General features: G+C 37.3%; 2 protein-coding genes across 45 annotated transcripts in view; one reads left to right on the top strand and one right to left on the bottom strand.

The window, feature by feature from the left end:
• Positions 1-4,385: 4,385 nt before the first annotated feature.
• ATPsyndelta (ATP synthase, delta subunit) lies at positions 4,386-9,143 on the top strand. Its single transcript, XM_034970883.2, has 6 exons — positions 4,386-4,530; positions 5,159-5,282; positions 6,121-6,211; positions 7,339-7,445; positions 8,021-8,125; positions 8,983-9,143. The coding sequence occupies exons 2-6, from the start codon at positions 5,160-5,162 to the stop codon at positions 9,046-9,048; spliced, it is 492 nt and encodes a 163-aa protein (XP_034826774.1). The 5' UTR covers positions 4,386-4,530; position 5,159; the 3' UTR covers positions 9,049-9,143.
• Positions 9,144-10,231: 1,088 nt separating this feature from the next.
• The window catches only part of Dscam1 (Down syndrome cell adhesion molecule 1), an 83,724-nt gene continuing 70,451 nt past the window's right edge, over positions 10,232-23,504 (bottom strand). For 36 of the 44 annotated variants that reach the window (XM_069500373.1, XM_069500383.1, XM_069500380.1 and 33 more), the window contains 9 exons: positions 22,487-22,684; positions 21,086-21,259; positions 18,942-19,034; positions 17,300-17,478; positions 16,809-16,922; positions 16,063-16,201; positions 15,719-15,871; positions 13,410-13,470; positions 10,232-12,052 (listed from right to left, as the gene is read on the bottom strand). In XM_069500373.1, coding sequence (XP_069356474.1) covers positions 11,971-12,052; positions 13,410-13,470; positions 15,719-15,871; positions 16,063-16,201; positions 16,809-16,922; positions 17,300-17,478; positions 18,942-19,034; positions 21,086-21,259; positions 22,487-22,684 — 1,193 coding nt within the window. In that variant the 3' untranslated portion in view covers positions 10,232-11,970. Of the gene's footprint in view, positions 12,053-13,409; positions 13,471-15,718; positions 15,872-16,062; positions 16,202-16,808; positions 16,923-17,299; positions 17,479-18,941; positions 19,035-21,085; positions 21,260-22,486; positions 22,685-22,706; positions 22,884-23,504 lie in introns of all 44 variants that reach the window. The other 8 variants (XM_069500403.1, XM_069500400.1, XM_069500401.1 and 5 more) reach the window with 1 other exon arrangement.

The following is a 23,504-nucleotide window of genomic DNA, read 5'->3' as shown; positions in this document are numbered from 1 at the left end:
TACCTTTGACTCCTTTGAGAACAATATGGAGAACTCTCAGGCATGCAGATTTCCTCATGATGTTTCCTTCACCGCTAAATCAAGTTAAGTGTAATTAATTGTTTAAAACGGACATAACTCTTAGAGATGCGTACCTAGGATTGAACCCCCAACCTTCAATTATTCAGAGGTGGACATCCTAACCACTAGGCTCTTCGGGGGACTTCTTCTAAAATTATTCCCCAAAGTAATGTCCAAAAGTCGAATCATTTTCTGATTTAATTGATTTAGCTTTGGAAATTACTTTGGAATTTAAATTATTTAGGCAAATAAAACAACAGTTTGATGATTTTTTATGTTTTCTTTTATTAAAGTAGATTAGATTCTGACATTTTAATTATATCACCATCTGCTTCTTATATTTTAATTATATCACCATCTGCTTCTTATAAATCTAATCTGGCACCGTTCATTATTTTATTTGTCTCTGCACGGGGTCCAAGAGCTCGAGTTCACAACATATCCCAATCCATATCTTTGTCAGGATGAAGAAATGAATGCAGCACTGTATCACCTTTGCCTGAAAAAAAATTATGATAACTGAGTAAGTGACCACTGACTGTGTTGCTTAATCTATACCACTAGGCACTACCAGCTTCTCTTTAGGTATGACGTTGTCTGCGAAGACTTTAGAATCAGTGTATATGGTATCTTTGTTACTAATTTAGCTAATCCAAATTGTTTCTTTAAATATTTGTGGTGCGAAGGAGTAAGAAACATCCAAACTTTCATATGAAGAGCAACGTTTTAGGCAGCTCTAGATACATAAGGAAACATACTCGAGAAAGCACTTGTAGTGTGGAGGTACTTACTATGAAGTCATAACCACCAGTAGCAATGGACTCAATTTGTATAATAGGTACCTACTTTATAAAACGCTGTTAAAACACCTCTAACTTTTCGGAGTTTAATACCATTGTAACAACTAAATATCACTTGCTTAGCTGTGAAGGAAAAGGAAGATCGTGAGGAAACCCGCATGAGAGCCTTTCCTTGTATTGAATGATAACGTTTGTTAACTTACGAGTTCTAACTTCTACCACACCTCGTCACACAACAACTTCTCGAAGCAGCCACAGTCCGTCAATAAGGGTCCCAATACTTAGGCAAATCAGTGCCCAGGCATTTGCGTATAAGTTCAGTGAGAAAAACTAAGTCTCCGGAGTCCGAGGAGCAAGCAAAGTTGCAGAATTAATCACAAAAAACAAACGGGTAAACTAAGGAAAAACAACAAAAAATTGTACTCTGTGGTCTGGGGTTCTAAATAGTTAGGTACCACAGACTAACTACTTATTTGTAATAAGTAACGTAGCCAAATTTAGGAGACTGTTATGTCCATGTAAATTGCTAGATTACCAAGTGATTACCATAGATATTCGATTTAGTCGGGTTATAAATAGGTCCGTGCTACCAATACGTCATCAAAATGTCGATAATGACCAATTGCGATATAGTGCATTAGTCGTCCGCGATAGCAAATTTATCAACTGTAACGATCACGATTCTTAAGGATATTTCTATTGAGATGTCACATGTCAGTTTACGGCAATCGGCCTGCAGGGGTGTAACGGAATGGCAAAGGGGCGAATAGGGAAAAAAGGTTAGGGTTGTCAAACACAAGTTAGTCTATCCTCTAATATTACAAAACTAGCTTATGCTCGCGACTTCGTCCGACACAAATTTCAAACCCCTATTTCAACCCCTTAGGGGTTGAGTTTTCAAAAATCCTTTCTTAGCGGATGCCTATGTCTTAATCTTTATACCAAATTTCAGCCCGATCTGTCCAGTAGTTTGAGCTGTACGTTGATAGATCAGTCAGTCACCTTTTCCTTTTATATATTTAGATTAGGAAAGTTAAGACTTGTTTGTTTGTAATCGATAAACTCTGAAATTACTGGACTGATTTTGAGAATTCTTTCACCATATTCTATAGCTATTTTATTCAGAAGTAACATAGGCTATATGTTATTATACATGGCATAGTAGGTATCAAATCTTTAAAAAAAAGCAACCGCCGAGTTTATGCTGGTTGCTGGCATTCCGAATCAGTGGTTTGACGATTCAAAATAAATAAATAAAAATATTTTTTATTTCATTAAACTGTTACAAGTAGTGTAGTTACATATACTTGTAAAAGTTTAATTGAATAAAAAATATTTTTATTTATTTATCAATATTAAACAGTAAAATGCCATTTAACAAAATTTTACTAGTCGACTACAAAAGAAGGAAGAATTTTTTTGAACAATTTAATTAAATATTTAAAGTGACAGCCCTGTCCCTATATAAACCTTACTGTTCCTATTTAACCTTGATTCGTTCCAATTCAGTAAGTATAGCGTTCCTATCCACCCCTTTCCCGTACCTATAATCGCCATGGCAAAGCCAAAACCACTTGGTTTCCAATTTTTTCTTTTTTACAGAAAAATATGTAACATTTAGACAAATCTGCTTTTGTGACGCCTCTTAGATAAATGTTTAATGATTTCTAATAGTTTTTGTACTGTTTTATTCTCGTACTGCGTCAAAGTAAACAAAGTTTTGAGACCTACGGCCTCCGAGTAAATGTGTTCTGTGCCTACGGCTTAGCGTGTTTTGAACAACGTTTTTGCAATGACGCTTTCGTTATTTTAATGTCAATTTGTGTCTGGTTCAGTGTTGCCAAATAAAAGATCAAATATTCTACTATAGGGAAAAACAATGCTACCAAAATTCTAAGCTGTTTTGGGTATTATTTTTACGTTCAAATCTCATTCCCAGTTTTGTCCCTAATCACACCCCAGTTCCTATTCACTCCGTTTTACGGTACTTTCAAATTATTTGTAAGGAATCTTACAAAAAAGTTCAAGTAGGTAAGTAGGTAGGTATTTTCAGTCAAAATTTATGCAGTAAAATTAGACAAAAAACTGACGGAAAAATTGTCTTTTACATTTGTAGCCGGTCATTTATATTGTAAAACTAGGTGATGTCAGCGACTTCGTACGCGTGAGTTTAGATTTTTAAAAATCCCGTGGGAGTTCTTTGATTTTCCGGGACAAAAAGTAGGTATTCTATGTCCTTCCCCGGGATGCAAGCTGTTTGTGTACCAAATTTCGTCAAAATCGGTTGAACGGATGGGCCGTGAAAAGCTAGCAGACAGACACACTTTCGCATTTATAATATTAAGTATGGATAAATGACTGGCTAAAAATATGGCTATATCACATAACTAACACACAGTACCTACACACAACAAAATTGCTATATCACAAGACACAAACACTACTTTTCTTACATAGCATGTTTAAAAAAAAGAAAAAAGGAGACGTTGGGAGAAAAAAGGAGACCTATAGAAAATTTGATCGGATCGGAAACTAGCTCAAGCTTATTGAAATTTTCATAAGTGTGTAAGAGACAACACTACATTTCAATATAACTATAAAACAGAGTTTCGGCACAATCCGTGTGGTCTTATTAGTGGGAGGTCCCGGGTTCGATTCCTGGCAGGGGTTTGGAATTTTATAATTTCTAAATTTCTGGTCTTGTCTGGTGGGAAGCTTCGGCCGTGGCTAGTTACCACCCTACCGGCAAAGCCGTGCCGCCAAGCGATTTAGCGTTCCGGTACGATGCCGTGTAGAAACCAAAGGGGTATGGTTTTAATAAAAACTGCCATACCCCTTCCAGGTTAGCCCGCTATCATCTTAGACTGCATCATCACTTACCATCAGGTGAGATTGCAGTCAAGGGCTAACTTGTATCTGAATAAAAAAAAAAACCGCCATTTGCTGTGCTAGCGTAAGTACTTGTTTTTCTTGTAAGTCAATAGTAAGTATGTCTTGTAATGTAAATTCTTGTAAAATCTTTTGTTATGATTGCTGATTAGCTATCATAACAAAAGATTTTACAAGAATTATTTAATATGAACAAGCACCGCCATTTTCTGTGCTAAAAATACACGGTAAAACCATAGATATTCTCTCTATAAATACTCTAAGTGTAAGGGTTCCCCCACACAGGCGCGTTATTATAGGTCGATAATTGTGGCTAATTCCTTTGTTAATGTTGCTTACGGAAAAGGATAGCATACGATTTAGAGAATGTGCACAAGAGAATCGGCCCCAATGGGGCTGATTCGCTTGCGTTATTGCGATATCTGTTTACAGTACATTTTGTATTAGGATGGTCATGTAGTTACACACTGCTGCGATAATACGTCCTACTTCCATTGCGGCGTTATTATCACAGCAGTATGTAACTACATGACCATCCTAATACAAAATGTACTGAACACAGATATCGCAATAACGCATGCAATATTATCGACCTATAATAACGCGCTTGTGTGGGGGAGCCTTTATCGAGTAGTTTTGATTTGACATTGACAGTTACTTGACACTTGAGGAGGTGTTGCAACTTGCAAAATGCGACACGAAAACTGAAAAGTCTTCTACGGTTTTTCAGGAAAATACTGATTTTGATTTCAATTCCTGTGTGATAATTCTATATTAAAACGTAAGTACTCCTTTCTTCCATTATTATTTCTGAATTTATCAGAATTGCAATTAATATATTTGAGAGAAGGAAACGATATGACCGATGTTACATAATCTCTGTTTTTAACTGAATTATTCTTTCTTTTAAAGAAAAGAGCCTTTAATTTCGTATTAAAATTAAATTATTACAGTTTTGCTTAGCATTTGATCTTGAATTGTCAAACTGTGTTACTATTCTTAAACCATGAAATTAGAGGTTAGAATTTATAAACTTATTAAAAGTTGCTTTCATTTGGGATATATCTATCTCTTCTGCCTAAGTAAAAATACTTCTGATAAAGACGAGGGCTCCACTATAGAATGATTCCATCTATGAATGAGACTATCAATTTGATGAAAGGGGGGATGAAGGGAGGTAGGGAAGATGATCCCGAATCCCAGTTAGAATTTCACAGTGAGGAAATCATGTTTTTTAAATAATTACTTAGTACTTAAGTAATTCCTAGCTTCAAATTGTTTTTGCTAAGGTCAATATTTTTGATGAGGTTTGGCATTTAATGTGGTGTTCTCTGTACCAGATTTTGTGGTGTACAATAAAATATTTTTTCATTCAATTATCTTTATATGAAAAGTGGTTGTCATTTTAGAATGTCTTTCACACTACGCTTATTGAGGAATGTATCAAGGAAGATCCAAGTTCGTTCTTATGCTGCCGAGGCTGCTGCACCAAAAGAGGGAGAAATGGCACTCACATTTGCTGCAGGCAACAAGGTTAAAATAATAAATTATTTTTATAAATACTGGTTAGTAGTAGTAGTTTAATAATATCTTCATTAGCAAATTTTATTAAACTTATCATTTTGTAAATCAAGTATTTGTAATATAAATTTGTCTTTCCTATGGATTTGGAAGTTACCAGACTTCCAAATCCTTGGATTTTGATAAATAAGCTGTTTTTGGATTTCCTTCTCTATAAAACCAGGTATGTGACATCATGAAAAATCCATCATGGCCATTGTGACTAAAATATCAAATATCAAGAAAGATCTCAGCAAATCTGCTGATGCCCAAAAACAAAATAAAGTTAAGGACAACCTATATGTAAAAGTAATTTATATATATAACTAGCTTATGCTCACGACTTCGTCTGCGGGCACTACATAAATTTCAACCCCATATTGTACTCCCTTAAGGGTTGAATTTTCAAAAATCCCTTCTTAGTGGATGCCTACGTCATAAGAGCATAGCAAATTTCAGCCCAATCTGTCCAGTAGTATCAGCTGTGCCTTGATAGATCAGTCAGTTACCTTTTCCTTTTATATATTTTGACTCACTGTTATTAATATTACTGTATGTCATATTGTGTCTATATTTTTTTATTTTACTAGATGATACCCGCGACTTCATCCGCATGGATTTAGATTTTCAAAAATTCTGTGGCAACTCTTTGATTTTCCGGGATAAAAAGTAGCCTGTGCTTCCACGGGATGCAAACTATCTCTCTGTACAAAATTTCGTCAAAATCTAATAAAAAAAATATTTGTATGGATTTAATTACAGGTTTTGCATAACAAGAACTGCTGTCCTTTATCCAAGTTATTTTTTACAGGTGTTCTTTGATAAGCAAGTTGTGAAGCAAGTTGATGTACCCTCATTCAGTGGGGCTTTTGGTATCCTGCCCAAGCATGTCCCAACATTAGGTAAGAAAGCAATACATAGATTTACATTTAACTAGCCTATGCTCGCAACTTCCTCTGCGTGGACTACACAAATTTAAAACTACTATTTCACTCCCTTAGGCGTTGATTTTTCAAAAATCCTTTCTTAGCTGATGTCTACGTCATAATAGCTATTTACATGCCAAATTTCAGCCCAATCTGTCCAGTAGTTTGAGCTGTGCGTTGATAGATCAGTCAGTCAGTCAGTCAGTCAATTTTCCTTTTATATATTTAGAAGAAAGATAAGTACCTAACTGTTGAAGTCTCAGTCATAAAACTAAATAGTTTATTTGAAGCATATTAGATTCATTATTTATTAAAATTGGGTAGCATTGTACACTTTTTGATTGTCAATTGTGGCATTTGTGAGATAATGGTGATAATTAATTATGTTAACTTAAAACTAAAGCTATGAGGGTACCAAACGCGCCCAGGTTCTGAGAAGAGCCCACAACAAACTCAGCCAGGCTTCATTCACATTCTTTTTATCATTACCGCTTCACAAAATCACTTAAACTTTTTAGAACTATCAACGTTGTTGGGCAACTCATTCCCAAGCTTTCTTATAATTTACTTAATCCTTTACATTGTAATAAGATTTTTCAACATACTAAAAAGTGCTCCTGAACCTACCCATGCATTTTCAGTTAAGTTGAATTTTCGAATTGAAACTCAGCCAATTAATGTGATTAATGGAAGAACTCTTTACTCCTCGAAGACACAGAGAAGAGATAACACCATTATTAAAAAAACCAGTCAAATGCGACTCACATATGCATGGTTCCGTACAAGATAAACCTAACACTTTCATATAGAACACTGCAAGTTAATGACGGTCTGTGCCATCTGTGTATACGTGATTTAGTAAATTAATTTTTCATGGACACAATAATTTTTTTTAATTTATTGTGATGTAATCACAAATTCACGGCTTCCAGATTTTTTCCTTGTGCTGTAAGACCTACCTACTGCCCATGATTCTAGGTCAACCGGAAGTACCCTATAGGTTTTCTTGACAGACAGTCATGAGGGTTCTTTTTTTCCTTTTGAGGTATCCTAAGAACCCTAAAAATTGTTGTGAATCATACTCAGCTAATATTTTGTTACAGCTGTTCTTAAACCCGGCGTTGTCATAGTGACCGAAAATGATGGTAAACAAAGCAAGATATTCGTATCCTCAGGCACAATCACCGTAAATGACGATTCATCAGTACAGGTATATCTGCAGTTTGCTTTCTTGATTGTTGTACAATCCATTTAATATTATATATGCAAAAATGTGTCTGTCTGTTACCTTTTCATGTCCCATCTGTTTAAGAAACACACTGCACAGAAAAATATGAGACAGCGTGCAATCTGGAGAGAGATAGTATATTATGTCCGAAAGTAGCTTCGAAATTCTATGATTCATTTACCAAATATCAATAAATCACCTTTTATACACCTGTATAGAAGGTTCGTAGTCCTTACACGTTAAAAGAGTTCTTATGTGAGCCTATATTGTTTCCGCTTGCTACAACTGTTCTGTCGTGCAGTAAAATTTTTTTTAACAACCACCCAGTGAACAGTTTCAATAATAATATAATGCAATCAGATTAATGGGAATGACGTTTCGCCGTATTATGTCTTAGTTGGAAATAATATAATATTTTCCATAGCTTTTGTAGTAAAGTCGTACAGCAATATGAGCTGAGGGGTGTGCAAGGAGTTTATAAATGTCATGTTTGCAAAGTGTACTTTTCTAGTGACAGTTGAAAGGTCTTTCCTACTGTACTGATTGTTGTTTTGTAGGTCCTAGCTGAAGAGGCGCACCCCGTGGAAAGTCTAGATCGCGCGGCGGCTCAGGAGGCACTCAGCAAGGCGCAATCGGAATTCAATTCCGCAGCCAATGAACAGGTAATATAGAAGAATTAATGAACGAAGGATGAATTAGTGCAGACAACGCCTCGATGGTCTAGCAGCCTGATGCTACAGTACAGATCATCAGCTGGACGATTGTGAAAAACTGCATCAATCATTGCTACAATCTTAATTATTGAGATTGGTTGAATTTATGGTATATATATACAATTCAACAAAGCATTTTAGCCAATAGTGAGAGGCTATCGGCCAACCGGAGGTGATTGTGATGGGGGTCACTGTAGCAGTCAAACTACTGCAGTATACCTACCTATAGGCCTCAAAAACTCGAACTCTGTAGGCATGCACAGTGCAGTATGACAACCACAATCACCTATTATTGACTGACACTTCCTCAGTATTGACTCAAAAGGTGCGTATGAATAGGTGCAACAAGAATACTAGAAATTCAACCAATCACAACAATAATTTTGTTTGTAGTAAAGAGGGCTGGAATCTCAAACCCAGTCCCAGGTCAGGAAAATGTTATCGAGATTCTAGATACTAGATTTGTTTAGTGAAATGAGGCAGTCAATTGGGGTATTCGGCTTTTGGGATTTTGTGATATCCCTAGGGAATTCGCGAAATCACCGATATCTACTTTTACAGCTATAAGTAATCGTTGGTTAGTGTTCGTGGAACTTCTAAAGTCATATTCAATTTTGCCAGTGGTAAGAGAGTCTTGACATAATATCATAAACGGCAAAGGTTATTGCTACATGAAATATAACATTAATATAATTAGCTATTAATATTAATATAGCTTGGCTAGGGTCCGATAGGTGGCGGTGTGGTCAACCACGCGAACGAAGACGAGAAACACATATAATATGGTTTATATATTTTGTTTTCAGGCTAAAGCCGAGGCTGCGATCGCTGTTGAGGTCGCTGAAGAAATTGTGAAAGCCGCATCAGCGTAGTTTTCTGCCCGTGTCTCCAACTTAGCTTAACAAGTAAAAACTATTTAATGATAAACTTATGTATTTGAAGAAAATAAACAGGTTCGTATAGAGTATGCACGTTTTTATATTTTTCTTTAAAATATTAGGCTTTGAACCTAATTTATTTTTTAACTAGACAATGCCCTTGACTTCGGTGCTTCGGTCACTTGGATTTAGTTTTTAATAAAACCCGTGGAAACATTGTTTTCAGGGCAAAATAATCTCTGTGCTAAATTTTATGAAAACCAGTTAAACGGATGGGCCGTGCAAAAGTAGAAAACACACTTTCGTGTTTATAAAATTAGTATGTATCAGTTGTACGGTTAAATAACCAAACATTTGAGGTATTTGTTCTTAACTGATCAGTTTTGACATCAGGACTCGGGTACTGAGCTATATTATAATTATAGTACGCGACAGGTCGAGATGGCAATCGGGGAGGAAGCACCGCACAGCCCCCGCGCTAACCCGGTGCGGGCGGGTAACCGGGGCGTCCCTCCGCCTCATACCCCGATTGTCATCTCAGCCTGTCGCGGAATATACCTGTTTTCAAACTAACGTGACACCCGAGTTACGTTAATCTGCCGTATGACTATGGAGTTGTCAAAATAAATACCTATACGACTTTAGGCCGTTTAATAAAATAATAACAGATGTCTTCGCCGAACTTCAACGCCATACAACGCCTTGCCTCGTTTGTTAACTTCAACAAAACTTTAAAGTCCTAAACTCGGGCTAAAGGATCGACACCAGGGCTTGCGCAGGCAAGGAACTTTATTGTCCGCGAAGGACAAAGGCCAACACCTTTTACCTTTTATGGGTTTTCGCCGTAAATTAGTCCATCGTGTGCGTTATGCGATTCGTCCTTAGGTAATAAATTTTTAGTCTCCATGGAAAATAATTCGTCGTCTGCGCGCACCCTTAGGGACTATTATTATTTCACTTATTCTAACATTTACAGTACCCGGCAAGAAATATTGTACATCCTTTAGATAGAGATAGCGGTTTCGTAGAGCGTTGTCTCTGTCGTTGAGACCGACAAAACGTCACATAGGTATGAGCGACAGAGACAACGCTCTGCGAAGGCGAAATCTCTTTCTAAAGGTCGATGTCCGGCTACTGTAAGTGACGTAAATGGGATGTCGTGAGAATGAAACTCAAATTCGTAGTTGAAATATGAGTACTTTATTCAACACAATTCAAACACTTTGGTACAAACAGTTATTTGCAATTAGCAATATCTTTTTACTTTTATACAAAAAAAACCACCTTTCAACTAAGCGCAAACTGCACAGCACTCGTAAGCAAAAACATTAAAACTTTTTAGAAAAATCAATCCCGTCAAGGTATCTATTGGCGATATTTTGCTGCTTTATGTTTAAATTCATTTTTCATCGAATAGTTTACATTTATAATTTTGAATATTTATTCCTTATTTTTAAATTTTCATATTAGATTTTTTACTAGAATTTATTATAAATTCAAAATGTCTAATTGGAAGGTTCGTTTAGAGAAGAGATCGGTTTCTAGGAAGTCGCGATAACCTATCTACAAGCCTACGACGCAAAGCTTACACGATGTCACAACATATAAGAAGACGTCTAGAAATGACACGCGCGTGTCTTACATCTAAAACATTTGCATATTATAGAGATTAGATTACGATTATTTATTGAATATTGAAATGCACCTCGTTACGTTAGAGTAACATTAAGTCATACAAAATGCTTTTAAAATTTCGAGTCTGTAATAATTAATTGGCAGTATACAAGAAATTAATTTAGCTTGAGTATATTATCACGGTAGTCATGGGATTATAGTCGTTATTACGTTTGGGATTATAGGTACTGAAAATTATACTGAAAATTTAATAATGTATGTACTTACATCACTAGCTACAGATTACATAGTATTTTGTTTTCAAAGAGTTGATTAATCACTAATAAGATGCCCTTACGTCTAGTCTTATCTAAAGAAGTTTATGCAAACGCAATGAAAACATCAAAATTCATTATTACACAATATAAAAATGACATGGCAATAACATAAATGGTAAAAAGCATTACAAAATCAGTAACATTAAAAAGGAAGCATTGAACCGACCACACGGTCGAGTGGTTACTTAAAAGTGATCATCTTAAAAATACACATAAATAACGTTAATTTATTGTTAGTACAATTCAAATAAAATAAATGGGTAAAAAGTTCAAAATATCACATTATTACATGTTGAGCTTAATTTAAATAGGTACATGGTCGACCCCAGAAACCAGCACTTTACAGTTACGTCCGTTATTTTAAATTAAGCTAAACAAATAAGATCAAAAATAATTTTAACACTCTACTGTAGATGTCTGCAAAATCTAAATTGGGTAGGTTGCCATACGTTTCGTGTTAGTTAATTTCATTGGTAACACGTCACCTTTCTAAAGGAAATATATCAATTTGAATTAACTACCACAACCATAATTTCTGTTTCACATGGTAACACTATAAAAAGTGACGTGACGAGTCTACAGGGAGGGCAAACAAACACCGGGCTACATACCCAAGTTGCAACTTCTACAGCGAGTCGTAGACCAAACAAATTGACTTATGGCACTAACGTGCGCATCTAACGTCGAACAAATGAAATCTAGCCAACTCAGTCGAAACGATATGAAATCGCGATGACAACACACCGGATTCAATATAGATAAAAAATTAATTTGGCATGATCGACCACGGCCTTGTCGATTCGCAATCGACGCAACGAAATCGCGAGAGCGAAGTAAAATCGCTGGATGATGCAACTAAATATAATAAAGTATCGAAAAAGCGGGCGAACGCATCGGCAGGGTCGTGATCATTTAAACTAGACATTCACAAAGGACGTCCGGTGTGCGGTGAACGGTTCACAGATTACACTGCCACAGTATCGTAGGCTGTGAGTCCGCCGCGCCCGTGGACTGCTTGCTGGGGGATTGGGGTGGTTGCTTCTGGTCTGTAATATGATAAGCGGTTTGTTAACACACTGCTTCAATAGCTGTCATATCGACTGCAGTGCGGATGGGGTTCACGACGGCTTTGTGCATTCCAAATGTAGATAGATATCAATCAAAATTCTTTTGTATGATTTTTCTAATCTGGCTAGATAGCAGGATGATTAAAAATGTTTAAGTTGGTACCAGGTATTTGAGTTATACTGCGATTAATAACGTAATAGAGTAAGAAAATATAGCTGTGTGAGGCGAGATTTATCTATAAAATTATCGATTGTCTGTCATAAATGTCTATGCTAATATGGAGTAATTAACATCGATAATTTTAATTGTTCAAATGAGGTATCTACACGGTACACATAATATGGGTGTTGGGTAGGTATATAGTACGAGTTCATCTGCTAAAAAGCTGCGTTTACGTGGTTACATAATAACTGGAAGTAGGCGGGCTATCACATTTTTTTTATTAATAAAATAATTATTTTGTAGAAAGTTATTAACAATGGTTTAGCAAAAGAAATGGCTTAGTGCAATGGATTAAAGTGTTAGCCACATAAGATTAATGGTTACAAATAATAACAGTTCAGGCAAAATGAAATAACATTCAGCAAAAGATATTCATCTTCACATACATTGACTTACTGTTTCCTGTCGACCATGGATGCAGAACATAGTACATGCTTAATACCGACAGACTATTCATACACAATCCTGTGTCGAGTGGAGGACTGCGACACACAAAATGCGCACACACAAGGAGTTGGCAACATTAATTAATGTGTATTATGTTAATTCATTTCTTAGAGATGTACCGACTACGCCTTTGGCAGACAGAGTTGCAGGCTAGTAAATAAATATCAGACTCAGTAACAGAAATAACTTTCAACAGTAAATTCGGTTTTTCTAATCATATACCATATATGGTAAAGACAATTATTTTTAATGTGATTCTCGTAAATATGTTAGCGGAACATATCATTTTAAAAATATCATCGGAGGTAAGTATACATTTGGAACAGGATATGAAAGTGTGTATTCTTCCTGTATAAGTAACCCACTAGGCTGTAGCGACTAATCAGCTACCAATCAGCACATCTCTCTTTGTTAGACAAGTTTTAAAAGTGCTAAATGCATCAACAAATAAATAAAATGTGAGTCTAAATTAATTTATCAAATTGAAAATTTTATACCAATCATACTTATTGGTTCATTGCTGTAAAATTATATCTGAAAACTAAACCATATAATAAATAAAATTTGAAACCAGATGTTATGTGTGCGTAGGTGTATTTATTGAGTATTTGTAAGAGTGATTGTGTGTACAGTGCGTGTTAAGGAGAGGCCTGGTGATGAACTAACCTGTCAATGAGTTTCCTCATTTCGTCGCTGTGCAAGCCGTCCTTGGCAGTGTGGGCTCTTACTGCAACAACATACAAGTCACGACGCGTCTACACTAGGCACGAGACTTGGAGGATGCCCTCTACGAAAACTTTACACCAATACCCACTAAATATACTCTGAATAATGAATTATACATCAATGTACCTAAAAATCCTCGATATTGATCCTAGATTGATTAAAACAGGTGCCTATTCGGTTGTTATAAGTCTCTAAACTTAATTGACTGATCCATTTACGACATCTTTGTCTGCAGAGATGGCTGCATAAATGATAAGGTACCACATTAATTAAAAGTTAAGATCTATTTTTTTTAGTTCAGTGACTTGAATACAATCGAAAGGGAACCAATATTAGCAGTGAATGTAATTCGAATTTTGGATCAAATGGTCGCAAATTTCTAATACTTACGTCATAATTCAGTAGTCATCTGACTTCAAATAACGACGATTAATTTTCAAGATGAAGAAAAATTTAGCTAACATTGAAATAAAATGTATGTTTTTACTTGAAACTTGATTAAGATTTAGTGGGAATTGGTTCTAGAATGTAAACACATGATCTAAATAATCTACAGAACCACTTCAGACAGAAGAATGAGTTAACACAATTACGTCTAAGCGTTGAGTTAAAAATTATTCGAATAAAAAGAATCTGAGGCCATAGTGTAACTTTTCAAGTTAAAACACGTGACTTCGGTGATCTGTCCAAGTAGGTATGGAATTGTGAAATCACCAGGTTTGCCCTTGCCCACGCAATGCCCTTGTCACGTTAATTTACTTGAAAAGTTATACTAAAATCTCTGAACCTTGGTTAAACCTAATACTTGGTAAAATGAAGTAGGTATCAATTGAAATAAATTAATGTCAATGTAGACGTTTATCAACTTTCCAATTTTCGAACATTCGGGCGATGTATTTAAGCCATATTTTTACAAACATAAGGCTGCCTGTCCAATGGTGCGAAGCGGAGCGGAGATATGTATAGTTGACCAATCAGAGTTGTCATATGACGGAATGAAATTATCGACACTACCGACAATCTGATTGGTTTGCTCAACACATCTCCACTCCGCTCTGCACCAGTGGATAGGCAGCCTAAAGGTAGAGTAGGATCTTCATTTTACCAAATAAAAAATAAACATGTAAAAGGAGGAAATTTTTTGAAAAAAACATAGTAAGCCAATTGAAAGAGTTTCTAAAAGCCGAGAACAACTTCATTTGTTATTAAGGAGAATTTTGCATGCGGTCAGTCACAAGTATTAAACATAATTAAAGAATTAAAACTATTGATTCAAAATCGCTTTACCGTCTTCTGTTCAGTTGACACCCATGTACGCATGGACCACAATTAATTTTCAATAAATATTTTTTATATTATAATTATTACAATAGTTTATGTATGTATGTAAGTGAGAATTTTAAAGACGATCCTATAGAACGAAGTGCAATATGAAACTTCAAAGCATAAGAATTTTATTTACGTTTAGACACAAAAAATTGCATTTTGAACGGTTGTAAACTTGATTCTAGATCAAGTATTCAAATTCAATGTATTCAAATGATATTAAAGGACAGTGCATTGAAAGTTTAATTTTTTTTTAAATTGATTTATTTAAATAATAATATGAAACATGATCTTTTAAGGCGAATGAAGTTGAATGGTTATAAAAATACAAAAGTCGATTGTTATCATCAAATGTGCAATGTAGTCAAGTCTGGAAGTTGGATTATCAAATACGAGGTAATGTTAATAGGATATGGGCACATGAGGTTAAGTCTTAAGAAGTATCTAAATGGAGTACCTAGGTATTTGTTAAAAGTTAGAATTCGCTGTAACGGTACTTTTAACTTAAACAAGTTGTCCAGACTAGTTAACTAGACTGCGTCGTTACCGTGATTAGTACGGGGTCAAACGACAGCTGTCACGAGCAATAACTTTTAACAGTGCGTAATTCAAAAAGTCTACTTTACAGGAGGGTAATAAAACTGTATATAATATTCGTTAGCAACCCTCATTTTGAATTGAAAAATGTGGTGCTATTGGTCAGCTATCTCCTTTCTGATCGGTCGAATGAGAGCAGGTGAACTATCTTCATCGAAATGGCATTAAAAATGAAAATTAAACCGGCCAAAAATGACTTACGTACTGCTAAAATTTCACTGACGCTATGTTGGCTGGTATGGCACGGTGTAAAATAAATCAGGCCTAGCTCTGCCAATTTCCTTCGTTTCTTTTAGTGTGTCATGGGCAGTGGGTAGGCTACGTACCGGGGTAGTTGCGCGGCTGGTCGCACTCGGCTTCAGAGATCTCGTTGGAGTCCTTGCTCTCGTTGAAGGAGGAGGAACAGTTGTTGTCGGCGCTGGTAGCGTTGCGTGGTGGTGGCGGTGGAGGCTCGGGGGAACCGCCGCATTTGCGAGTTCCTGTATAAGAATAAGTTGGTTAGAAGCAGGAGTTACTTTGCGGAAGTCCATGATATACAAGGAACCACAAGCTGGATTCGCTAGAATAATGTCTGTTGAAATCGATGTGATCAGAAAATGAACAATTTGCGTTGTAGATTTTACTAATGCGCTATACCCGTAGGTATATGAGCAACGGTAACGATACATACCGATGCTGGGTCGGGAGCCGTAGTGGTCGGAGTAGGGCGTGCCGTACGCGCCGGTGTACTGCTCGTCCTCGGGCGCGCAGCACGCGGGCTCGTCGTACTCGGGGCCACAGGCGTACATGGGGCGGGAGTAGCGGGCACGCTGAAACGGTATTGTCGTTATCAGATGCGTATTTCAATTCATCCATCCATCAACTTGCGTGCTCCGCGGAATGAGTTGCCTTAACAACTTTGATAGTTCTGATAAGTTTAAGTGATATTGTGAAATGGTGATAGTAAAAAGAACCCAGCTGTCTTTGTTGTGGGCTTTTTCTCAGACCAGGGCGCGTTTGGAATCCTCGTAGATTTAGTTTTAAGTTAACGTTATTATAATTCAACAATTGACAATCAAAAAGTGTAAGTGACATTTTGAATTAATGCTTTGAGTTTGAATTTGATTGTGCTGATGAATTTTTTAAAAATACAACTCCACACACGCTTCTCCATCTCATCCACTCACTCCCCTGCACTAGAATGCGATAGCTTTATTCCTCAGGGCTATCCCTATCGAATCAGAGAAAAATGGATCAAGAAAATTTTGTATGTACTGAACCAGGATGTCATTAGTGTCTGAACCAATTGCCAGAAAGCAAGCTAAGTATTACTCTGAGTGTCACTTTGTGGGATTTGGTATTATTTTATTTAGATGGACCATTTGTAACATTGGTGATACAATAAGGCAAACGTGTATGGATCAAATGGAAACTTACGTATTGGTCCTCTTCAGCGCAAGTGGCGGGGTCGTCGTATTCGGGAGCTGTGGAGTAGATCGCGCTCTGTCCACCTTGAGAGTTCTTGCGGGCGTAGCGGCTGTTGGCGCGGGGCTGAGGAAGGGTATCGGATAGTTCAATAGAATAATTCATAAAATAATATTAAGTAGATATTTATTATTCTATTCGTTCATATGTGCAATGCAAATAGACATGAAATTAAAATTCAAAACTCCTGCAGAGAAAATTTACGGAATGGAAAAAGGAATAAAGTCAAAATAAAACTGTGTAAGTTCGAAACTTTAATTTGCCTATGTACGAAATACCGTCTGCTGTAAGTCGCCCAGAGATTTTATTCCTAGAGTGTGCCTACGTAGGTTATTAATTATATTAATTTCTTATGTAATTAGGTGTACATTCAAATATTCAGCTTTGTGCATTGCAATTTAGATTTGTAAACCATAGGCTAACCAATAAAGAACAATGCTCACCATGCTCTGAGAGCCAGCCCGTGAGTGCGCAGGGTGGTGCGGGTGCTGGTGGGGGTGCGCCAGCGTGCCGGCGTGCGAGGGGTGGTGGTGCGGGAACGCGATCGCCTTGCTGGGGTCCATCTCCTCGCGGAAGCCTAGCAGGTGGAACGTGGCGTACGGGCAGATCTCGTCTTCCATGCCTGTGGATATTCAAAACTTAATATTGGACTCAATAGTGTCATATTGAAAATCCTGTGAAACGCCAACAAAAGTATGTAAATTCTCCACGCAAAAACTGAAATGACAATTCTCTAAGAACAGCTTTTTCTCTAAGAACAGATCTTTTGTTCAATGAACTGTGAAAAGGATGACATCCATGTCAATTTAATTGTCGTAAAGCATGGGACGCTGTGACTACATAATAGAATACATTCCGGATAGAGAATAAAAAATACTGACACAGGTGACAATTATTGACAAGGATGGAGAATTTTCCGTGTCTTTAAAATATCCCTAGCTATCTCTGTAAATAAAAATGTTTTTAATGGGCTATGCCAGAATACTTGCTTCTGACTTCGCGCTTTATAAAAACACTCTAGGGATAAGGTTAGACAAGACTGTGTGGAATCGGGTTGATCAGAGTTCTTCTGGGCCGAATTGCTTAATTCATTTAAATAATCCAAACGCTTATGTTACGAGAAAATTTCCATCCATGTCTGAAATTATCATCTGTGGATGGTGTCAATATTTACCAATGTTTCATCGGTTTCTGCAATTACATGGATGGATATATGTAGGTAATTCGTGATGGTGCCAATAGACACTATACAAAAAACGTAAACCATAAACGTAACGTTCTTTTGTTAATTTTTGTACTTTATTCAGCACCGTTCGGTGTGAATTGAATAAGCAAACAAAAAATAACTGGTGTTAGATATAAAGCAAATCATTCACACTAGACTTACCGTTTGACGGACTGTTAAATTTTCCACTCAATACGTTTCCACAAACGACTACTATAAGGTGATATTTTTGGAAATTTTCCCGTCTAAGGCACTTACAAACATGTAGGTTATACGAGTAGGTAAGCATTATCGCCAATAATCATCACGTGAATATTAATTTCTTAATTTATTAAAAAAAAATATATTTTAGTTTTCCTAATTTTCTACAAAGCAACACAAGCAAATCTACATTATCGTCGATCTTAAAAATAAAGACGGGCGTTTATTATTTTTTAAATTTTACTATAACATCCGAAAATAGCTTTTATCTTATTGATGGTCAAAAATACATTTAAAAGTTCTCTGATTTCTGATTATTGTGATTTGTCGGCGCAGAAGCGGCTTAGTATCGGTAGGTATCGTTTTAAATACTGACTTATCAAAGATATTAAATTATATATAACTCCAGATAAGCAAAGCATCTTTTAAAAAGTGAAGAAAAATTCATACGTATGTGTTATACGCATGCGCGTAGCGGCACAGACTGATAGCGGCGCGTGGTGTCTCCGCACCTATGGGTAATTTGACAGTTTCTATACAAGCATGTCGAAAGACGACGACGGCCCGTTATCACGCTATAGATGTCGTTGTGACCAATATTGCGCCGCTATCGCACCGACATATCAGCTTGCCCGTCTCAGATCGCGATAAGCACTGACCTGTGGAGATGGTGTCGCCGGAGCCGGTGCGGCGCAGCCTGCGCACGCGCTCATAGTGGTGCCTGCGCGGGTCCCACGTCGAGTGCGCGCCCACTAAACCACACTACTGCGTAAACATGCGCGCTACGTACACCCTACACCGTATGTTGTGGACCGGTCGGCGGTCGACAACTCTCATATAATATCTCACTTGCTTTTTTTATTTGCCACATTGTTAGCTACGTTTTGTATCGATACAATTTACTGCAAGATTGGTAGAATATTAAAACTTCACTTTACCGACGAAAATATATCAATAGGTATATGATATCCACTTCGGTCGTAGACATGCAGGGACATTTTCTGATCTTTTACCAAATTAAAAAGTGAGTATTAATTTCTCCGAAATTAGCTGAAGCTACGGCGGATTTGTGAGATATTATGTGAGAAGTTTTAAATATCCCTACACCACATTTAAAGGCATAGACTTTTAATGTAATATAATGTAATAATAATTACCTGTATGTTTTGACGTATCCTCTAGTGTACACACTAATTACAATATTTTACGAATTGGCGTTGAAGTGAAACAAAAACAAATAAAAGATTGGGATAATAGAATAGGCCAAAACATAAAAGCAGGAGGGCTGTCATTAAAAATAAGAATTACGTAGTCAATAGTCAAAAAAAGTATTAATAACGATTTTTTAATACAAATGTAATCTTTAAATCAGTGGACTACAAAATTATAGAAAATTAAAATAGAATGAAAATATGATAAACCAGCAAATGGACTAAGAGCCAGCACGTGCCAGACCTTCGTTATTTTATAAAACTGAACGTTTTTCTGCGTATTATCCCCAGCACTGGGAGCAACGTTTGTTTGGATCATGGTGGTTTCGGGAGATAACAGGTAATAAAGGTCTAAAAATCTTACGTCAAAGTATAAGTACAGTAATTTTTTTTATATTTTCTTCGTAATAATATTAGAAATCATTTCATGCAACCCCCTGCCAGACACCCTTAAACTTTAAAACTTTAAGGGTGTCTGGCAGAGGGTCGCCATGATACTAAGTGTCTGGCAATGCATGACGTGATTTCTAATACTATTCCGAAAAAAAAAATATGAACATCTCCCAAAGCCACCAAGCCCAAGATCCAAACAAACGTTCCTCCCAGTGTTGGGGACAATACGCAGAGAAACTCAGTTTTTTATAAAATAATGAAGGTATGGCACGCGCTAGCTTTCTCTCTATAAGACCAAATCTGCAGAAAACATCTATGTAAAACACCTACATAAACATTTAGTAGGTACATTCAAAAATATGTAGCGTTTACAGGTTTAGTTAGAGGCCCTGGTAACATGAAAAAGGGTAAGCTAGAACAGAATAATTAAATATCTCGAATTCGTGCGCGTACAAAATAAAATAAGCAATCTAAAAGAATCCAATATGGACCAGCCATGATCATGGTTGCCTTTACTTACTTGAATAAAGATCTTACCAAGCAAGTAAGCGTATTAATATTTTTTTTTTTAAGAATATTAGCCATATTAAATGACTAATATTCCCCTTTCCTCTCCAATTAAGCGTCAGGCTTGTTCTAGGAGTAGGTACGACAATAGTGCAACGGGCGGGGTTTGAACCGTCGACCTTTCGGTTTTCAGTCCACTCCTATACCGGTTGAGCTATTGAGGCTCTAAATTGGCTCGTATTAAATATAAATCTCGTCTAAAAAATGTAGTTTATTATGTGGGGTATAAAAAAATGTAGTTTCAATACACCTAAACAGGATTGTAGAGTGTATGACATGTAGTTCCGAGGACTTTCACAAGTTTTTCACACACCATAAAGCTAAGGGTGGATGTGAGGTTCATGATTATTTATACTCTTCGTTCCCTATCAGGTGGGAATTTCGAAAAATGCGGCCTTATTCGTTATCTACATTATAAAGAAACTTCTGTTCAAAATTTCAGCTTTCTCGGTCCAAGGCTCTAGATTGGGCTGGACGTCGATGATTCAGTTAGTGAGTTAAGTTCTTTTTATACATTTAGATTTATCAGGTCATCTGGGAGGTTTGTACCGTGTAAGGAATGTAAGTTTGTCTAGACTGTGGTAGTAAGTATCGTTGATGGTGGTGCAATGTGCGTGGTGTGTGGTACTCACTGATGACAGCCTGTCGCTTGACGCGGTCGCAGGTGTTGTAGTTGGAGCCCGGCACGGGAGGCAGCTTGCGGTTGGGTGGTGCGATGTAGCCGAGCTCGTCGCGCAGGCCGCCGCGCTTGTCCAGAGTGCCGCCGGCGCCCAGAGCCGCGCCCGATGCGTTGTATACTGCGTCGTCTGGACACAAGTGTAACAATACGTTCACAGTATTAACGGTTTTTTTAATTTCCAGCTTTATCTTTGAATCTCCATGAGATTATGCGAGATCAAAGTACCTTTAATTCACGATCATTCTTAAACCTATTACCCTTAAGTTTTTGAGCAATTCTTAGTATAAAATCCTAAAGAAATATCGCAGCTGAGGAAAAGGGTATCGCGAGAAGATTGAAAAATATTCACATCTGCTAAACGGCTATGAGAGCTCGCTCTTTACTCGCGTCGCGACATATTATAGTCGATTTGAATCAGTTTTACAGAAATATTGCTTTAATTGTTTAATGTTCTGGTGATTATTTTAATCTGGTGATTTATGCGTGGACCGCATAACTCATGAGTGTAATTTTTCAAGGTAGGTAACAAATCTCACGTCACGACCATTTTCCCGTCCCTTTCCTATCCACACTAAATTACATATTTACGTAGACGTAACTTGAAAAATTACACTAGAACCAGTGTACTGCACTAACAGTAACACAGATATATGTATTTCGATTTCTAAGCAACTATTAAAGGAAGATGGCAAAATTATAATAAAATGAGTTTTACTCGAAATAAAGAGATGAATGTCGGCTAATTTACATGCGCGTACGGCGAGGCTAAATTTTAACAACTTATTTAGCAATTTTTTCTATTACAGTATACTTAATATGAAAGACCTAAAATTGATATCTTTAAACATCGATCGTACAGTTGGTATCATGAAAAAAGAGCTCTGACGTTGAACTTAAACAGGTCATTTATCGATCTAATTTGATGACACCAAGTGAGGCGCGATGGCGGGGGTCTATGCAAACGCCCGATTGGTTTGTCTATCAAGATTTCGTTTTCCGCGTAGCATGAGAGAGCAGGATTTATGCACAGACACACCCCCTCTACAGCCACTATCGTCCAGAGCTCTTTTAACCTGAAAACAACTGTACCCCAAAGTCATATTATCATCTGCAACTAATAATAATAGGCGTACACCTGCGGCTGTTTTGTTAGCGTTATACCAACCAATATATTCACGAAGTTGGATTGACAACACTGCAAATTTCTATTTTGATAGATCGTTGTCATATTTGGAATTGGAGCAGCCACCTATCAGCAGTTGGAGAGGGTAATACATGATGTTAAATATCTAATGATCATGAATGATACGGTAAAATTAACAAAATAAAGCGGTGTCCATGCCACCATACATACAGTACAGGTCCTTCTGACCTCGCAGGCGGTGCGGCGCGTTGCGGCGAGCTAGGGTCAGGCAGATCACCACCATGCCCACGATGAATACCACCACAGTCGCTAGAATCGGCACCAGTACTTCCGGCTCCAGCCACGCCTTCACCCACATAGGAAGTTCCTTATCGCCATCACCATTTCCGGGCAAAGGAGCGATCGTTCCTACACAAAGTGTATAATTTACCTTTGCGGTGCTGATCCCTCGCGCCTCGGACCACGCATACCACGACAATCGCGATAATTATCACTAGTATGGCAGCGACGACGGGTACGATCAAGTTAAGATGGGACAGGATAATCTTGAGCGTTTGTTCTGGAGTCAGAGATCCGTCTCCGAGGTCGCGCGCCGGCGCAACGGTACCTGAAATGCAAGCCTTCGGTAAAGTAACACAAAATTACTGATTCAAGTTTAGATGTGTATATTCAAATGTTAGGCACGGCTTACCACCTCCCGCTAACTTCACTCGTATGTGGCAAACATATCGAAGTTTTGAATGAAGTTAGCAGGAGGCACAAAACAGCTTTCTTTGGCATTTGAATATGGTTATATGACTGTTTTATCTTGTTCCTAAAGGCAATGCATTTCAGGTACACATGTAATAGATTTTGGCCGCAAATCTAATAAAACTAGGTTAAAGCTACAATCTGATCTAAAAATATGTATGGAACCTACCCTTTGAATGATTGAACTTATTGTCTAGCAGCTGATCCGCTCGGCTTAGCTCAGGTGAAATTTGATACTGTCTCAATCGCATCCGATATCCGGGATCCTGAGACGCCTCATTCCTGACGCGGACAGTGCCGTTGGGGTTTTTAGTGGGAATCCTGAGCACTGCCAGCGAGTCCCACATACCCGCTTGTGTAGTTGGATGCGTAAGTGCAATTTCCCCAGCGAAACCAAAAAAAGGTGAAACTTGATATACCTTACACATACCACCTATTTTACTTGTGAATAAAGTAGCTTTCTAATGGTAAAGAACTA

This window comes from Maniola hyperantus, chromosome 8, assembly GCF_902806685.2.
Source record: "Maniola hyperantus chromosome 8, iAphHyp1.2, whole genome shotgun sequence".
Classification (NCBI taxonomy): domain Eukaryota; kingdom Metazoa; phylum Arthropoda; class Insecta; order Lepidoptera; family Nymphalidae; genus Maniola; species Maniola hyperantus.
Note: the sequence above shows the minus strand (reverse complement) of the source record. Positions and strands in the feature narration are given on the sequence as shown.